Source organism: Pongo abelii, chromosome 12, assembly GCF_028885655.2.
Source record: "Pongo abelii isolate AG06213 chromosome 12, NHGRI_mPonAbe1-v2.0_pri, whole genome shotgun sequence".
Taxonomy (NCBI): domain Eukaryota; kingdom Metazoa; phylum Chordata; class Mammalia; order Primates; family Hominidae; genus Pongo; species Pongo abelii.
Window position 1 is genome coordinate 58,641,909 of NC_071997.2, and position 18,344 is coordinate 58,660,252.

An 18,344-nucleotide genomic window follows, 5' to 3' on the forward strand; every position below is an offset into this window, starting at 1 on the left:
TGTGAGGTACTGTGCTACAGAAATAGAGCAGGATTTATTCAGCCAGTCCCCTCTTGTTGCACATTAGGTTGCTTCTATGTCAATAAACTTTACAGTGATAAACATCCTTATACAAACATCTCTGCACATTTGACCAGTTACCTTCTTGAGCTCTAACCCTAGTAGTTGAATTTGGATCCAGTCTTTTCAAAGGATTTTGAGGTGGAGCAGGGTGGCTCACTCCTGTAATCTCAGTGCTTGGGAGGCTGAGGTGGGAAGATTGCTTGAGCCCAAGGATTAGGGACCAGCCTGGGCAATATAGCAAGACCCCGTCTCTAAAAAAACTTTTTTAAAATTAGCCACATGTGGTGGTGGGTGCCTGTAGTCCCAGCTACTTGGGAGGACAAGGGCAGAGGATCACTTGAACCTGTAAGTTTGAGGTTACAGTGAGTTATGACTGTGCCACTGCACTCTGGCCTCAGCGATGGAGCGAGACTCTGTTTTGATTTAAAAAAAGGATTTTGACATGCCGTGTAATGATTCTCCAGCAAAGATCTCCCATTTCAGTGTTCCATCAAAAGTGTGTGTGTCTGTGCATTTCTTTGTGTTTGTCCTACATTAGCTCATACCATTCTTTTAATTCTTTACCATAATGATAGGTAAAACCTAGATAGTATTTTGATTTTTATTTATTTGATTTCTAGTGAGGTTTTTTTTGTATATTCTTTTTTGTACACTTTTAAAATATATTCATAAACCCATATTTACTTCTTCTTTAAAAAATTCTCCATTCTTATACAGAGTCCATTCTACCCATTTGGCATTTTTTTCCTATTAATTATTCGGAAGGAAACGTGAACTTTTCTGTTTTGAGGAAAGCTTCCATTTGAGGAACACTCAAAATGGAAGCCTGAAAAAGAACCATCAAAGAGGGAAAGACAGACCAGGAGAGAAGGGGGTATGAAATGAAGAGCCACGTGTTAAAGCAGTTGGGTGGCTGCTGTACCCAGAAGCCTCCTCGGTTGACATTATTTGGCTGACTCTTAGTTGCTCTGCTAGGAGCCAGTCTCTTGCACATCTTTGCTCTGATCTTATTTCCCTTACATCTAAGCTCTTGGACTGACTCCAGTGCCTTAGTCCATTCTGGCTGCTATAACACAATTACCATAAACTGGTAAACACTTTACACTTAGCTTGTAGACAGAAATTTATTTCTCACAGCTCTGGAGGCTGGGAATCCAAGATTAAAGTGCCAGTAGATTTATGTCTGGTGAGGACCTGTTCCTCATAGATGGCACCTTCTGTGTATCCTTACATGGCAGAAGGGGCAAACAAGCTCCCTTGGGCCTTTCTGTAAGGGCACTGATCTCATATGTGAAGAATTCATCCTCACGACCTAATCACCTCCCAAGACCCCACCTCTGAATACCATCACCTTGGGGATGAGGTTTCAACATAGGAGTTTTGGGGGGACATATTCAGACCATAGCACCCAGGTACCGCAAGCAGCTGTATGAATGGAGGAACTCCCTCAGCGTTCAGCATGTTTGAGGACTATAAAGCATACCTGGTACTTGGCAGTTAGGAGACCCCTGGTGATCTTACCAGGGGTGGTTTTAGAGGGTCCGTGGAGCCAGCAGCCAGCAGTGAGGAGTGGAAATGAGGTGGCTCCATGTGGAGGTCAGCCTGTTATTCTGGGCTCACTGTGAGTGACAGCACCATTCGGAGGTAAATGGAGGTGAGAGAGCTGCACTGGCCACTTTTGGAGTGGAGCCGGGGGACAGTGTGAGTGAGTCTTCCCTCCAATTAGCAACTGCCTTCCTGTGCATGTCTGAGTGTAAGGGGTGCTTTCTACGGCATATAGAAGAATGCTGGGTTATAGATAATGCCCAGGTACTAAGCCTAGTACCCAAAAATTATTTTTCTGCTTCTCTCCCTCCTCCCACTCTCCACCCTGAGGAAGGCTCCAGTGTCTGTTGTTTCCGTCTTTGTGTTCATAAGTTCTCATCATTTAGCTCCCACTTACGAGTGAGAACACGTAGTGTTTGATTTTTTTTTCCTTTTTTTGGGCAGCGTTTCACTTTTGTTGCCCAGGCTGGAGTGCAATGGCGTGATCTCGGCTCACCACAACTTCCGCCTCCCGGGTTCAAGTGATTCTCCTGCCTCAGCCTCCCAAGTAGCTGGGATTACAGGAATGCGCCACCAAACCTGGCTAATTTTTTTTTGTATTTTTAGTAGAGTCGGGGTTTCTCCGTGTTGGTCAGGCTGGTCACGAACTCCCAACCTCAGGTGATCTGCCCGCTTCTGCCTCCTAAAGTGCTGGGATTACAGGCGTGAGCCACTACGCCCAGCCTGGTTTTCTGTTCCTGTGTTAGTTTGGTAAAGGTAAGGGCCTCCAGCTCCATCCATGTTCTTTCAAAAGACATAATCTTGTTCTTTTTAATGGCTGCATAGTATTCCATGGTGTATATGTACCACCTTTTCTTTATCCAATCTGTCATTAATGAGCATTTAGGTTGACTGCATGTCTTTGCTATTGTGAATACTGCTGCAATGAACATTCACATGCATCTCTATGGTAGAACAATTTATATTTCTCTGGATATATACCTAGTAATGGGATTGCTGAGTCAAACGGTAGTTCTGTAACAAAACTTTTTGACTGTGCCCTCCTCTGCAGCTGCCAGGCATCTCCCTGTTTCACTGTGTGGCAAAACTGCTCCATGATATCCTCTGCACTCAGCTCCAGTTCCTCTCCTGTGAAACCTTCCCCTGTCAGGAGGTCTTTGGGGACCACTGAACCAACGCTGCTCCTGTCAAGGTCATCAGTCATCCCCATGTTGCTGCGTCCTGTGGTCAACATCAGTCACTTCCCAGGCCCCATCTCACTTGACCCATCACTGAAGCCTTCAACTCTGTTGATATTTGTACCATGAACTTTATTCCACAAAGAATATAGAAACATTTTGAAAACCAGATCTTGTCATCAGTTTTTAAAATTATGTTATAATGGATACATACAAAAGAAACTGGAATGTATATATTAACATTCAGGTTAGATACAATAAGTCATTACTGCAAATGTGCCTTTCCCACCCTGTTGAGTCTTACACATTTGGGGATATTATTCCCCCTGTACAAATTAGGAGAGGAGGGTCAGAGAGGTTAAGACACCTGCAGGAGGCAGAGCTAGGATTTGAACCCAAATCTGTTTGACTCTAAAATCTGTATTTCATCCAGTAGGCAGCACTGCCCTCAAGGAAGATCCAGGTTTTTAGGATCCTGAGGCAAATACATTTCCGAGCCTGTTTTCAAAATATAAAATTATAAAACCACAGTAGGTTTTTTTTTTTTGTAAGGGGCTGGTGCAGGGGAAAGAGGAACTTTGAAGCCTAAGCTTTGTTAGCTTCCCAATAAAACGTGTCTCTTCCCTGTTCCTCCCCTACTGGGAATACCCAAACTGCCTGTCTATTGTTCACTCACTCAACACACACTTACCGAGCACCTACTACCTGCCAGGCTTGTTCTGGGCACTTAACATACATGAGTGAACCGAAGAGCCAAAGATCCCTGCTTGCAGAGCCTACTAAATACAAATCAACAACAGATGCATATCCTTAGCATTTAGAGCAGGTTAGAAGGTGATAAGAAAACTTAGAGCCAGCTATGGGGATAGCGAACGGCCAGGTAGGCTAGGGGTGAAGTGCATTATGAAATAGGGTGTTCTGGGTAGGACTGGCTGAGAGGAAGGCCTGGGATCAGGGTGTGGTAGAAACCTAGTCACCCTTGAGGCTGCCGGGAGGGTACCCTGCTGATTGGTTATGAGGCACTTATGGCCTTGATCAGCAGATTGGCCTAAAGTACCTGGGGCTGAGTGGTCCAGGGCAAAAGATCAGCCTAAGGCGAAGCAGCCTTGTCTGGTGTTCCCCTGACAGCAGGAACACACCTTTGTGTGCCACCAGCCTTGGCCCAACTTCCAGCGGCAGCAAGAGCTGTGGAGCCCTAGGTCGGCTGCCTGAGGCCAGTTATGCACAAGCGGGGTCCCCCGCCCCAGCTCTCCTGGTGGACAGTGACAGGATATGAGAAGTTGGCGATGATGCTGTTCCCTAGGGAGAAGAGCTGAGGGGTGGCAAGAAGGGCCTAACCGAGCAATGGGGTCTGGGTGGGGGACACATATCTGGAGCCCAGGTGCAGCCAGCCAGGGGCGGGGGAGCACAGGCTCAGGGCAGCTCCTGTGCAGGGACCTCACTGATGGCTCCAGGTGTGGGTGGTCACTCAGAGGGACGCCTCGGCAGAACTCAAGCCCTTCTTCTTGGTGGAGGCCCAGTTGGGGGAGGGGTGCACCAGCGGGACAGAGAAGGGTCTTTCCAGGGAGACCAGGGGGCACATGTGGAGCCTGGGCAGACGGGGTGGCCAGGGTGGGACCCATACCCCTGCTCCACAGGAACCCCCAGCTCCCCAGGGCACCCCATCCCTCCCACCCCCACCCACAGTGAACCTGCCACTGCTCCTAGGCCTCCAGTGGGCCAAGAGCCTGCATGTGGAGGGGGAGTCAGAAATGCAACTTCGAGGAGTCAGCCCCAGTTGCTTGGGCAGGTTGGTGGCCCCAGCCCAGAGCCATGGCTTCCTGGGCACCCCCACCCCATCCCTGTCCCTGTCCAGTTCCCAGGAGAGGGCTCCATCTCCTTCCTCCTAGTTCACATTCACCTTGACCAACACCTAGCACCCTGGTGGGACCCCCCCAACCCCCAGTCTCCCTTGGGGGTGCCCTGGACTAGCAGGGCCAGGCCTCCTGGGGCCCCCTGAGGTGGAGAGGGGCACAGGGTAGGACTAGGTATGGGTAACCGCCACACACAGTCACCCAGGAGTGTCAGCAATGAAAGAAAATGAATTCCTCTTTCCAGACAGTATGGGGTCTTCCAGGTAGTGTTTCTGCTACTGCTGAACTGAGTGAATTGAGTGCATGAGCCTTGGGGAAGGCCTGGGCATGGGTTCTAAACTCCTTTCCAGCTGCCTGACCCCCAGAGCCCATCCTCTGGTCGTGGAGAAATGGAATTACAAATAAAATCTTCTCCCATCCCAGCAAGCCTCTCTGCAGAGGAAGAAGAGAAAGAAAAACACTTTTATCCTTGAAAAAGGATTAACCCAGAGTGAGATGCGCATCACAGGCAATGATCCGCTAAGGCGCTGCAAAGACAGAAAGAAATCTCACCGCTAATCTAGCCAGTGGGTCCAAACCATTGCACATGTTCTCAAGAGAAGCCATGCCTTGTCCTCAGGTCAGGGGACTGCACAGCACTTCTGGTCACACCGAGTTCATCAGAGATTCAACCTCAATTCACTCAACAACCTGCGTCTGCTATTTGACTTCGTACAAAGGAAAAACAACCCTTATCTTTATGATAGGAGGTAGATTTATCACACAGGGCAAAAGTTAGGTTCCCGCCCTCCCATAGAGACTGGGAGATAGGGCCCTGGCTGCTCTGATGATAACGTTTCAAAGACTGGGCTCCCAGGTCCTTCAGGAACATAGTCCTGGGTTGCAAAGCTGGCAAGAGGCTTATTTAGCTGTCAAAAAGCTTTGCATGCTCCTCAAAGGGGCAGATGAAGGATTTAAAATGACAAGTTTTCCAAAGAAAATGCTCTAAGGGACAGAGCACACCTCTTCACTTAACAAGAAGAATTAGGCCTCTTCATTGTTCATTGTCTTTTTTTTTTTTTTTTTTTTCTTTTTGCTCTAACACTGTTTCTGAGAGCATTGCCCCATGACTCCTGAGATGTGCCACCAGTTCTGCCGAGCCTAACATGGGGTCTTTGGAGTGAAAATTTCTGTTTTTCCTTATTGCTTAAACAATTATTGCTTAAAATTAAAATAATTAAAAAATTATTGTTTAAAAAATTAAAATCTCAGCTTGTTAGTATTTTGTATAAATCTGCATGTTCCCTTCAAGAAAACCTTATCTCTGAGGAAGTGAGGTGTGACGTGGTTAAGGCAGCTCCCCAGGCTGCCTTGGTTTGCCCCCGCCCCTCATATAGGCTTCCCTGGTCACCCCTCACTGTCGCAAACTAAGACCTGAATATGAAAGCTTTCACACGCAGCCCAGATCCACGCACCTTTGCGTTTGCACTTCAGGCATTGTCTGCAGCAAGTGCTCAGTTCCAGGCCAGCTTCCAGAAGCTCCAAGACTCATCCCTTTATTCAGGAATTGAAAATGAACTGGAACTGAGGACTTTTAAACTGGAAGACATTTCAGAAATGATCAAATTTAATAGTTCCTAACCTTCTGGGATCGCAGACACCTTTGAAGATCTGATGTAGAAAGTGAGCCCACAAACTTGCACACCAATGCGAGTTTAAGGAGCCGCTGTGGTGCCCACGAAGCAGCCCTTCATGATTTAGTTGAGGAGGCTGCAGCTGAGCCCTGTGTCCCAAGGAGAAATCTGAGTTTTTAGTGGGAAAAATAGCACGTCACAGCAGGCAACAGAAGCTCACTGGCTACACTAAGTCCCATTTAGAAAACTCTGGGCCGGGCATGGTGGCTCATGCCTGTAATGCCAGCACTTCAGGAGGCTGAGGCGGGCGGATCACGAGGTCAGGAGTTTGAGACCAGACTGACCAACACAGTGAAACCCCGTATCTACTAAAAATACAAAAATTAGCCAGGCATGTTGGCGCATGCCTGTAGTCCCAGCTACTTGGGAGGCTGAGGCAGGAGAATCGCTTGACCGGCATGAATGTTAAAATAGGCATCATTATTCAGAATGGACTCTGTGACAATCAGGTACAGATTATGAACAAGACCTGAGGCCATGCAAGGCAAGAATTAACACACACCCTAGAAACCACAGCGTCTCCTTCAGTGGGTTTAAATTGACCCAGGATACTGTGGCTGACGTTCCTACCTGACTCTGGGATAGCATCACGTGGCAGAGGCAGATCCTCTCTCTGAACTGAAGCGTTCCTGTGTACCAACTTCACGTCGTCAGACAAAGCTGAACTCTCAACCAATTGCCAATCGGAAAATCTTTGAACGCACCTGTGATCTATAATGCCCCCTGCTGCTTCACAATATCCCACCTTGTTAGGCCAAGTCAATGTACACCTTCCATGGATTGATTTATGATGTTACTCCAATTCGCCTTGGCACACCCTTTGCTCAGCTTGGGTTTCCCAAACCAGCTACCGGCCCCCAGCCCTCCACTCCCAACCAGCACACTCTTCATCTCACCAGCAACTCCACCTGTGCTCACCTGGGTGGGCTCTGCCGGCTGCCAATCTGCACCTGTTTCCCACCCCTCCTGACTGTAGGGCGCCCCCTCTCTGGGCAGTGCTCACTGTCACTCAGCCCCTCAGCCCCTGAGCTCCCTGGGGTTCTCCATCTCTATAGGGTGCTGGCATCCTTCGGCCAGGACTCCTTTAATATAACCTGGATTCTGCTATGAAATGTACAGTCTCCAGAAAGTGTGACTGAGTCCCCATGTAAACCTTCTCTGTCACCTGGAATGTGGGGCATAGCCCCCAGCTTTCTGCTGTGGGTGAGCAAGGAAGCAGACAGCTTCAACTGGGCTGGCAAACACCCGACGTCTTATGTAGTGTCAGTCTTGGGAGGAAGCTGACGCCACACATAGAATGGCAGAAAAACCAACAGGTGAAACCTACTTTCAGGTCACCCTGTCTGTCTTCCTGGAGTTGGCAGTTTCATGGACCATTAGATCACCTCTCTTATGTCAATTTTAGGTGGATTTCAGCAAGTGCAACATAAAAGTCCTAACTGTCAACTTCACCCTCCTAACAAAGTTATTCTGGATGTGATGTCTCCACCAACGTCCTGTTCCCAGAGCCCCATCAGGTGTGTCCTCCTGGGCGGCAGCCTCGCTTCCGACATCTGGTGCCTTCATGCCAAGTACAGGCCCGGCACACCTCAGGCCCTCAGCCACTGTTTGTTGAATGAATAAATGAATCTTTCAGGTCTGACAAGGAAAGCCCAGGCTTTTATCAGGAAGGCTACAAAAATGCAGAAGTCACAGTATTCCTGGGAGCAAGAGATGCCTGAATGTCAACTGAGGTCGCTGTATTTTGAGGAAGCCACAGCCACGGTGAGCATGGAGGGAGAGACAACACAGAGGGACAGAACACAAACCTCTCCCCCTCCATGTGACCAGCAGGTTTCTGACTCTGAATATTGGTCAGACTCACACTAGAAGTACTCAGTGGTGCTTTGGAGCAGCTGCTCACCTCTTGTGATTCCTAGGCCATCTCCTGCTTGACACTGAAATATTCTGAGAACACTCTAAAGATGAGCTATGGACTTCCTGCTCAGACTTGATGCTCCTTAGACTTTTCCTTGGAGGTGGTGTTGGGTGCCAAAGATCCAGAATCTCAGCAGCCTCCACCCGCTGGCCCTGGGTCCCCGCTGCTGGCTCCCAGCTTCTGGTTTCTGCTGAGGAAGGCTGCAGGGCAGCAGCTTTAGGGAAAGCTTTGACTTTTGCAAATCTGGGCTCTCTCCAGTGTTTTCCTGAATGCCCCTACCAGTAACCTGGCTGTCGTCTCTGAGCCCTTCCTCATCCTCATCCCTGTGTGAATCATTCCAACTCCTGCTGTTTCTGCCCCCAAATGCACCTCCATGTGGCTCATGTCTCACCTTCTTGACTTCCTCCCTCTGGTGAAGCCGCTGCTGTCTCAGGGGCCTCTGCTAGCCCAGGCGGCTTCTTTGTGAACACAGAGCTAGGCACAGCCTCAAGCCATGCAGCCCTCTGGATGCAGAGTTTAGCAGGCAAGCAATGCCTTTGAGCAAATAAGAAAGGGTTGCGTTTTCCTTTGGCCAGTCTCAGCTTCGTGCCATGGCTCATGGCTTGGCAATGGGAGGCCCGATTTTAGCTCCTACCAGCCCCTCTGGGCCAGCTGCCCTTGTACAGTGAGCACCTGCATTCCTGCACTGGGGGCCCTGCTCTTGCCTGGATGCTGCACAAGCCTTGAGGGGTAGCTGCTTCCATTCCTACCTCCTTAGATCCATTGTCCACCTGCAGCCAGAGTGATGGTTGTGTGTGTGCGCACACACACACACACACACACCCCTCCTCCCCTCCGTGCATATCAATGTCCTCCCCTTGCTCTTGGAATAGAGTCCAAACTACCTAACCTAGATGACGGGCCCAGCGTGGCTGATCAACAATAGGTTAGCTAATCTTTGGAAGGCAAGTTTCCCTTCAATAGCATGTAAGTTGGTGTGGAAAAGGGCTTTTTCTGTTAGGTTTTGCTTTTGCCTATCTTGTATATGTTACAACCTTGTAATCGGGCCCCTTGAGATTTCAGCACCACACCATGTTTTAGTGACTGAAATAATGAACATTCTGATCAGACCCTTGCTGCCTTGCACATGTTAACCACTTGCTCTTGGTCCAATATTCCTTGTTCCCACAACATAATGATAAACTGCTCATGTACTGTTTCTTTGCCCAGCAGCAAGACATATCTTTAGGGTCAGGAAAAGTTTGCAGAAAGAATGAATGCCTTGAAGGGCACTGTGACCAGCTGCTGACACCCAGAAGCCTGGTTGCTCAACCTGTTATCTGAGACTGAGGAAACAGACTTTTCCTCTCAAACTCCCTGACCTCCCCCTTCCTCACTCTCTAGCTACATAAAAACATTCTGCTGCTGCTTCTTTGTTGAACTGAATTTGAGAGATCTTGCTCTCCTGCCTTCTTGCTTTGGCCCAATCGAATAAAACTTTCTCTATCTCCAAGCACCCATGTGTCAGTGTTTGGCATCAGCTCCACGTCGGGTACAAGAGCATGAATTTGGGCCTCCCCAACATCTGCAGTGCAAAATATTTAACAATGGGTGTGGCACAGCCTCTGACCAACAGCCAGAACACACACCAGCCACACACAGCCATGCCTGTCAGCCGAATGTCAACCTTGCTCATGGCTGAAATGACCCCCAGACACAGGAAGTGCATCACACACAATTGTTGACTGAATCAATGAATGGGTGTAGGTGGGGGTTGGTGAGGTAAGTGCAAGGAACTGAAAACAATCGATGCTTCGTGGACCAGGGAAACCTCAGCAGGGAGAAGCCTAACTGGGAAGGGCCTTGTTGCCAAGTGTGGGGACTTGGCTTCTGGCCAATGGTGACTGAGTGCAGGGTGAATGGCACATTTCTCAGGCTCGTGGTATATGTGTACAGGGACCAGGGTGGATCTCAGAGAGTACCAAGTGTGCCAGGTGGCAGAGAGATGCTCGGGGCCTGAACAGGCAAGAGAGGTGGCAGGCCTTCCAGAAAGGCAAGGAACCCAGGCAGTTCCAGACCTGAGTCTCCCCCTCCAGGCTATTCCCTTTGACTACAAAGGGGAATGAACACTGGGCTCCCTGCTGTGTTACAGCCCAGCACTTTGATCCTAGAGTTTATGATTACCAAACATTCAGGAACCAACCAATGAGGCAGGCAGCCTGCTTTCCAGGGGTAGGCAAGCCCCGGACACTATCTCCTGAATGCCACTGAGCGGCTGAGAGTTGAAGCTCCCTGGACACTCAAGGGTCTTGTGGTGACAGGTGAGGGGACTGGGTGGAAGGACAGTGCTCTGAGCATGCACCTTCCTTGGGTTCTGGAGGCTGGGCTGTTTTTTGTGCTTGGCTGTTACGCCACCTCAGCAACTTAAAAACTTACAATAAAGCTGGAGGGAGCCTTTCCTGAAACTTGTGCTTGGACACAGGATTTCTGCGATGTATGGTCCCTGGAGAAGCACCAAAGGGTTGGGCATGTGGCCTGCCTGAGGTAGGTGCCTTCTCAATGCACCAAGAATCTGAGACAGCCAGAAAAAGGAAACAGAGGGAAGAGCGGTGGGTAGTTCATCTATCAGGGCTTCATAGAAGGTATTTTATTCAATCTTCAAAACAACTCTAGAAGGCAGGTTTTCTTCTCCCCTGTTCTATAGATGAAGAAATGGAGGCTCAGAGAGGTTAAGTGACATGCCCAAGGTCACACAGCTAGAAAGGGATGGAGCCAGATTCCAATGCAGGTCTTTCTGACCCTACCTTCTCCCAGTGGCAGAGGCCTACTTTGTCATGGGCAAAAGCGGAAAGACACACCCTTGAGCAGGTCTCCCTGTTCCTGCAAGGCTGGGAGCTGTGCAGGCGCTCACATGGTTTCCTCTCTCTTCTCCAGGCCTGGCGTAAAGGCGTGCAGGCAGGCCTAGCTCTGTCTCCTGGACTCAGAGATTTCAGACACAGAAGTCTGTCCATGGCTCCTTATCACATCCGCAAATACCAGGAGAGCGACCGCAAGTGGGTCGTGGGCTTGCTCTCCCGGGGGATGGCCGAGCACACCCCAGCCACCTTCCGGCGATTACTGAAGCTGCCTGGAACCCTCATACTCTTACTTGGGGGGCCCCTCGCCCTACTCCTGGCCTCCGGCTCCTGGCTTCTGGCCCTCATGTTCAGCCTCAGCCTCCTCCCTGCCCTGTGGTTCCTTGCCAAAAAACCCTGGACGGAGTATGTAGACAAAACATTGCGCACAGACATGTCTGACATCACCAAATCCTACCTGAGTGAGCGTGGCTCCTGCTTCTGGGTGGCTGAGTCTGAAGAGAAGGTGGTGGGCACAGTAGGAGCTCTGCCCGTTGATGATCCCACCTTGAGGGAGAAGCGGTTGCAGCTGTTTCATCTCTCTGTGGACAGTGAGCACCGTGGTCAGGGGATAGCAAAAGCTCTGGTCAGGACTGTCCTCCAGTTTGCCCGGGACCAGGGCTACAGTGAAGTTGTCCTGAACACCAGCAACATCCAGCTCTCTGCCATGGCCCTCTACCAAAGCATGGGCTTCAAGAAGACTGGCCAGTCCTTATGCTGTGTGTGGGACAGGCTAGTGGCTCTTCATACAGTTCATTTCATCTATCGCCTCCCTTCTGCTCAGGCAGGGAGTCTATGATTTCTTTCCTTCTGGATTGGTCAGAATAGAATCCATTCAGTTGTAGCAGCAAGCAATCCCCAACCTTTCACTGCAATGACCTTTCAATGCAATAAAAGCTTATTGTCCATTCACATCTGTGTCCCATGTGATTGCTTGTGGGGTAGCTTCTGGGTTTCTGCTTCATTCAGTCTTTTTGAGTCCCATCTGTTTCATTTTTCTAGTGCCAGGATAATGTTGCATAAGAACAACCATAAAATGAAAGAAATATTTATTTAGCTCATGAGTCTAAAGTCAGCAAGTTTGGCTGAACTTGGCTGGGCAGTTCCTCTGGTCTCTGATTGCATTGTACAAATGCAGTGGGATTGGCTGAAAGACTAGACCAATTGTGCTTTTTGTTTTCCCACAGGCTAGCTCAGGCATGGTTTCAAGGAAATTGCAGAGGAACAAAAACAAAAGCAGAAACAAACAAATGTGTTTTCAAACCCCTGCATGTGTTGCATCTTCCCCAAACTCAAGGAGAGAGGAACCTGCCTCTGTAGTGAGAAGGGCTGCAAAGTCACATAGCAAAAGGGTGGAATGCAGCCTTGTGAGAAGAATTGGGGCCAGATACACAATCAATCCACTCTAACCCCAGGGTCTCTGCAGAGGAAAGAAGTGGCCTCGGAGGGGAGTGTGGGATTTACCATGGGCTAGACCTGGAAGTAGTATAACTCTTCCAGGGGATCATAACAGAATACCTGAGACTGGGTAATTTATAAGGAAAAGAGGTGTATTTGGTTCACGGTTTTGCTGGCTGTACAAAAAGCATAGTGCAGGCATCTGTTTCTGGTGAGGGCCTCAGGAATCTTTTACTCATGTGGAAGCTGAAGGGGGAGCAGGTGTGTCACACGGCAAGACAGCAAGCAAGAGAGATGCTAGGTGCTTTCAAACAACCAGCTTACATGTGAACTAATATAGCCAGAACTCATTCATTACCATGGACAGATCACCAAGCCATTTATGAGGAATCCACCCCTATGACTAAAACATCTCCCACTAGGCCCCACCTCTAACATTGGTGGTGATATTTCAACATATGATTTGGAAAGAACAAACATCTAAACTATATCAGTCTGCCCCTTACCCCCAAACCTCATGTCATCTCACATTGCAAAATGCAACCATCCCTTCCTAACAGTTCTCCAAAGTCTCGACTTGTTCCAGCATTAACTCAAAAGTCCAGAATCCATAGTTTCTTCTGAGCCTTAAGGCAAATGTCTTCCACCTATGAGGCTGTTATATCAAAAACAAGTTACATACTTCCAAGATACAATTGTGTTACAGGTATTGGGTAGGCATTCCCATTCCAAAAGGGAGAAATTGGCCAAAAGAAAGAGGCAACAGTCCCCACACAAGTCTGAAACCCAGCAGGGAAAACATTAAATCTGAAACTTCCAAAATCATCTTCCTTAACTCCATACTGGTGAGAGGAGTGGGCTTTCAAGGCCTTGAGCAGCCCTGTCTCTATGGCTTTGCTGGGTGCAGCCCACATGGCTACTCTCACAGGTTGGGATTGAGCCTGTGAGTCTTCCATGCTGAGGCTGCAAGCTGCTGGTGACTCTACCTTTCTGGTGTCCGGAGGGCACTGGCCCCATTCCCACAGCTCCACTAGGCAATGTCCTAGTGGGGACCTTGTATGGGGTTCCAACCCTATGTTTTCCCATGGCTCTGCCCTAGTAGAGGCTCTCTGTGGGGTCTCTGCCCTGTGGCAGGCTTCTGCCTGGGCGCCCAGGCTTTTCGATACATCCTCAGAAATCTAGGTGGAAGCTCCCAAGCCTCCTTCACTCTTGCATTCTGCAAGCCTGCAGACCTAAAACCATAATGGAAGTCTGGGCATGGTGGCTCACACTTGTAATTCCAGCACTTTGGGAGGTTGAGGCAGGTGGATCACCTGAGGTCAGGAGTTGGAGACCAGCCTGACCAACATTGTGAAACCCCATCTCTACTAAAAATACAAAATTAGCTGGGCATGGTGGCGCATGCCTGCAATCCCAGCTACTTGGGATACTGAGGCAGGAGAATAGCTTGAACCCTCGAGGCGGAGGTTGCAGTGAGCTGAGATCGTGCCATTGCATTCCAGCCTGGCTGACAGGGCAAGACTCTGTCTCAAAAAAGAAAAAAAAAAAAAGTATGGAAGCTGCTAAGACTTAGGGCTTGTACCCTCCAAAGCAGTGGTCTGAGCTGCACCTGGGGCCCTTTGAGCCAAGGCTGGAGCTGGAGAAGCTGGGATGTGGGAAGTAGCATCCTGAGGTGACATAGGGCAATGGTGCCCTGGGCCTGGTCTCTGAAACCATTCAGTTCTCCTAGGCCTGTGGGCCTGTGATAGAAGGGGCCTTCTGAAATGCCTCTGAGGCCTTTTCCCACTGTCTTGAATATTAGCACCTGGCTCCCTTTTAGACATGCTAATGTCTCCAACAAGTAGTTGCTCAGCAGGCTGCTTGGATTCCTCCTTGTCTACCACATGGCCAGGCTGCAAGTTTTCTAAATATTTACACCCTCTTTCCATTTTAATTATAAGTTCTGTTAAAAGAAATACATTAGACAAATTAAATTTAATAGAGTTTAACTGAGCAAGAAAAATAAATATTTTGCAAGTCGGGCAGCCCTCAGAATCACAGCAGCTTCAGACCAACACCAGGGATGCTGTGTTGTCAAAGCAAATTTGTGGACAGAAAAAGGAAAGTGACATACAGAAAATGGAAGTGAGGTACAGAAACAGCCAGACTGATTACAGCTTGGTGGTTGCCTTATCTGAGCATGATTCCAACAGTCAGCTGCCTGTGAGTGGTTGAAGTATGGCCAATGGGATTGGCTGAGACTCAGCTATTGCTAAAGAAGCATCCTCCTAAGTTAGGTTTTCGGTCTGCCTACCTACTAGTTACACTACGGTTCACCCTTACAAGTATCGGAATATGAAGGCTTCCTCAGGCCGGATTTGAGTTTCATTTATCAACTCCCCTCTTTTTGTCAGACTCTCAATTTAGACAGATTGACTAAAACTTTAGGCATTGATGTCACTCTCTCACTATTGTAAAAATTGGCTCAGTATGGAATTCACAAATTTTTTTAGTCTCAGTATGGAGTTCACAAGTCTTTATTGGTGTCACTATGAAGTTTACAAGTCACAGCTTCACACTAGGTGAATGATTCTTTAAATTCTTGCTGACCTAGTCGAAGTTAGACCATTCAATTCTCAATGTATGGCTGCATACAAAACATTTAAGACTTGAGAGGATGGAGCACACCAGGGAACTATTATTATGACTATCAAGAGAATAATATCAAAATACCAACGTGCACTCCTTAACAAGAGTTCTTATGAAATAAATGAAACCAACTTAAACAAGTCAAAGTTCAGGCAACATAGGCAGTTCAACAATATTAAACTTTAATTGGTCATAGTTCTTGTTTGAAATGTGATAGCAATTAAGGACCATAGTTCACTGTAAAGTGGCCTGATTTAAAGACGTAGCCATTTTCATTGTTGCTCTGGTAACACAAGCCATACTAACCTGGACACATACTAGAAGAAATATAAAGACTAGAAAACTCTGGGAAACCCAAGCTTGCCATCCACCATTTAGGATGTCTACAAACCAGCTGTTAGTTGCTGCTGTAAACATACCATGTTTTCCTCTTGAGAGACTTCTTTTCTGTATTTGGTGTCAGTGTCTAAGGAAACAGCAGTATCAGCTACCTTTACATTAAGCTTTCTGCAGTAACAAAATCAGGAGAGAGAAAATTGCAGCATTCCATTTTGTTCAACACCAAACATAGGCCCAAGCTTGAGTAAAAAGGAGATATGAAGCTGCGTGATGTTCCATTAACTGTAACACCTACCTTGTTTTGTTTGTTTGTTTGTTTACTTGATACAGGGTCTTGCTCTGTCACCCAGGCTAGAGTGTAGTGGGGTGATCTCAGCTCACTGCAACCTCTGTCTTCTGGGTTCAAGTGATTCTCCTGCCTCAGCCTCCCAAGTAGCTGGGACTACAGGCACGCGCCACCATGCCTGGCTAATATTTTGTACTTAGTAGAAACGGGGTTTCACCATGGTGGGCAGGCTGGTCTCGAACTCCTGACCTCAGGCGACCTACCTGCCTCGGACTCCCAAAGTGCTGGGTTTACAGGCATAAGCCACTGCACCAGGCCACATCTACCTCTTGGAGAGTAGCTTCTACCTGTCTGAAACACTGGGATGTCTGATTGGCTATAAAATCCAAGACCCCAAATATGGATTAGCTTTAGATTCCATACAACTAGTATCCCACTACCACCAAGAGTGAGTCCCCAGGAACCCCACTGTACTCTTTCCTCAGTGGAAACTAGCTTATCTTTGTCTGTTTCAAAGCTAGTGCTAATTTCAGTTATTGACTCTTTTGGCCTCCAATCATAAGAGCTGTTAGGAGAATTTTTAGGAGAAACTATTTGGAAGGCAGGAGTGAGCCAGACCAAACAGCAAGATCTGAGCCAACGAGGAGGCAGAATGAAATACGCAGATTATCCACAGACACAGTATAGGCCCTTGGGAGTTGAAAAACAGGGCCACCTAGTTGCATTTGAGCAGGGGTCAGTTACATTTGTTCATTAATGAATCTGCATAGCTCCTGAACAAAATCCACCGGGAAATTGACCTTTTTGTGCCCCCCTTATAGTATGTTGTAAGGGTGTATAACACATTTAGTAAAAAGAGACCCTGTTGAATTTAATCTGGTGATATTATATAAGCAATTACTTGTACTCACATAGGTAATTCCCATATCTTGAGTTCATGATGCCTAAAAGCACAATATATCTTTTGCAGGCATCACTTGGACTGGTTTTCTATATTTCGGTAATGATCAGGTTATTAATTGAAACAGTTAAGGCAGGGTGTGGTGGCTCAAGCCTGTAATCCCAGAACTTTGGGAGACAGAGGCTGGCGGATCACTTGAAGCAAGGAGGTTCGAGACCAGCCTGGCCAACATAGCAAAATCCTGCCTCTACTAAAAATGCAAAAATCAGCTGGATGCGGTGGTGCATGCCTATAGTCCCAGCTACTTGGGTGGCTGAGGCAGGAGAATCGCTTGAACCTGGGAGGTGGAGGCTGCAGTGCACCAAGATAAGGCCACTGCACTCCAACCTAGGCAACAGAGTGAGACTGTCTCGGAAAAAAAAAAGGAAAAGGAAAAGTGTTGCTTTTAGTGAGTGCAGGAAAGCAAGTAGCAGTGGTGTTCAGAATATCAAGGATAGCTTTCCATCCTTCCCTTGGAATTTTGGGGTGACTCTCATTGGGAACATAGAGAGGCATTGGCATTAGTGGAATTGTTTCCTTATTTTTTTTGGCAATAACAACAAACTGAATAACCCACAAACTCTGGTTCTGTGCTAGAGCATATGCTCAAGCTAAAGCCATCCACTGGTTATCGTCCCATGGATTTTTCTGTAGCGAAAAAGAAAGAATTAGGGCAACAGGAAATGAGGAGAAAAGAAAAAATGTAATGGTTTCATGATGATACAGAAGTCTTGATCTGTGATCTTGGGAAAGCTGTCCACAACTAGAATGCCATCTGCTCTGGAGAGATATTTCCTTGGACAGCTTTACCTTAAAGTCTCCAGCAGGTGTACAGTTCCAGGAGTCTGAAGAGGTCCTTATGAGTTGTGAGGTGTGGACCCAAGTTTCAAGGCCCTGAAGTGTCACTGCAGTGTAGGTGTTGAGAAGAACTCAGCATGGTCCCTTCCAAAGAGTTGTCAAGAGCAGCCTTCCTCTGATGTCATTTCCAGAAGACACAATCTCCAGGTTCTAGACTGTGGAAGGTTTGATTATCCTCAGTTGCTGGATCTTGAAAAGCTTCCTTTATCTGCTGAAAGTACACTTTGGTATAATGGCCTTGCAGTACTTACTCATATCAGAATTTTGGAGACAGAAAGATGCATGAGGTTTTACTACTGGGGCATAGGCCTTCTAGTGACTATTTCATAAGGGGTCCACTTCTGTTTTTTAGTGAGAGTGGATCTGATTGCCATTAAATCCAATGATAGTACCTTTGGCCAAGGCAACCCAACTGACTCAGTTAACTTTGCCAGTTTCAGTTTTAATATGCCATTTGTTCTTTCAACGTTTTCAGAAGACTGAGGGCGATAGGGACAATGGTAGTGCCATTGTGTCCATAACACCTTGTTTAGCTGCTTTATAACTTGCCTAATAAAATGAATTCCCCTATTGCTGGGGATTTTTCCAGGGATGCTTCATAAAGGAAACACATTTTCTAATAATTTCTTAGCTACTGTCACAGCATCAGCTTTCCTACACAGGAAGGCCTCTACCCAACCAGAAAACATGGAAACTATTACAAGAACATACTGAGACCCCCCCACTGAAGGTGGCAACTGAATGAAGTCCATCTATAATTGTTCAAATGGTCCGTGAGGTGGTGAAAATACA

General features: G+C 47.7%; 2 protein-coding genes across 2 annotated transcripts in view; one reads left to right on the top strand and one right to left on the bottom strand.

Moving 5' to 3' along the window:
* The window catches only part of LOC129047443 (centrosome-associated protein ALMS1-like), a 38,559-nt gene extending 26,452 nt beyond the window's left edge, over positions 1-12,107 (bottom strand). The window contains exon 1 of the mRNA XM_054548050.2: positions 11,522-12,107. The gene's annotated coding sequence lies outside the window, so the exon portion shown is untranslated. The remainder of the gene's footprint in view (positions 1-11,521) is intronic.
* LOC100436198 (N-acetyltransferase 8-like) lies at positions 11,130-11,902 on the top strand. Its single transcript, XM_002811887.3, has one exon. It carries the CDS (start codon positions 11,219-11,221, stop codon positions 11,900-11,902), a length of 684 nt encoding a protein of 227 aa, XP_002811933.2. The 5' UTR covers positions 11,130-11,218.
* Positions 12,108-18,344: the final 6,237 nt, after the last annotated feature.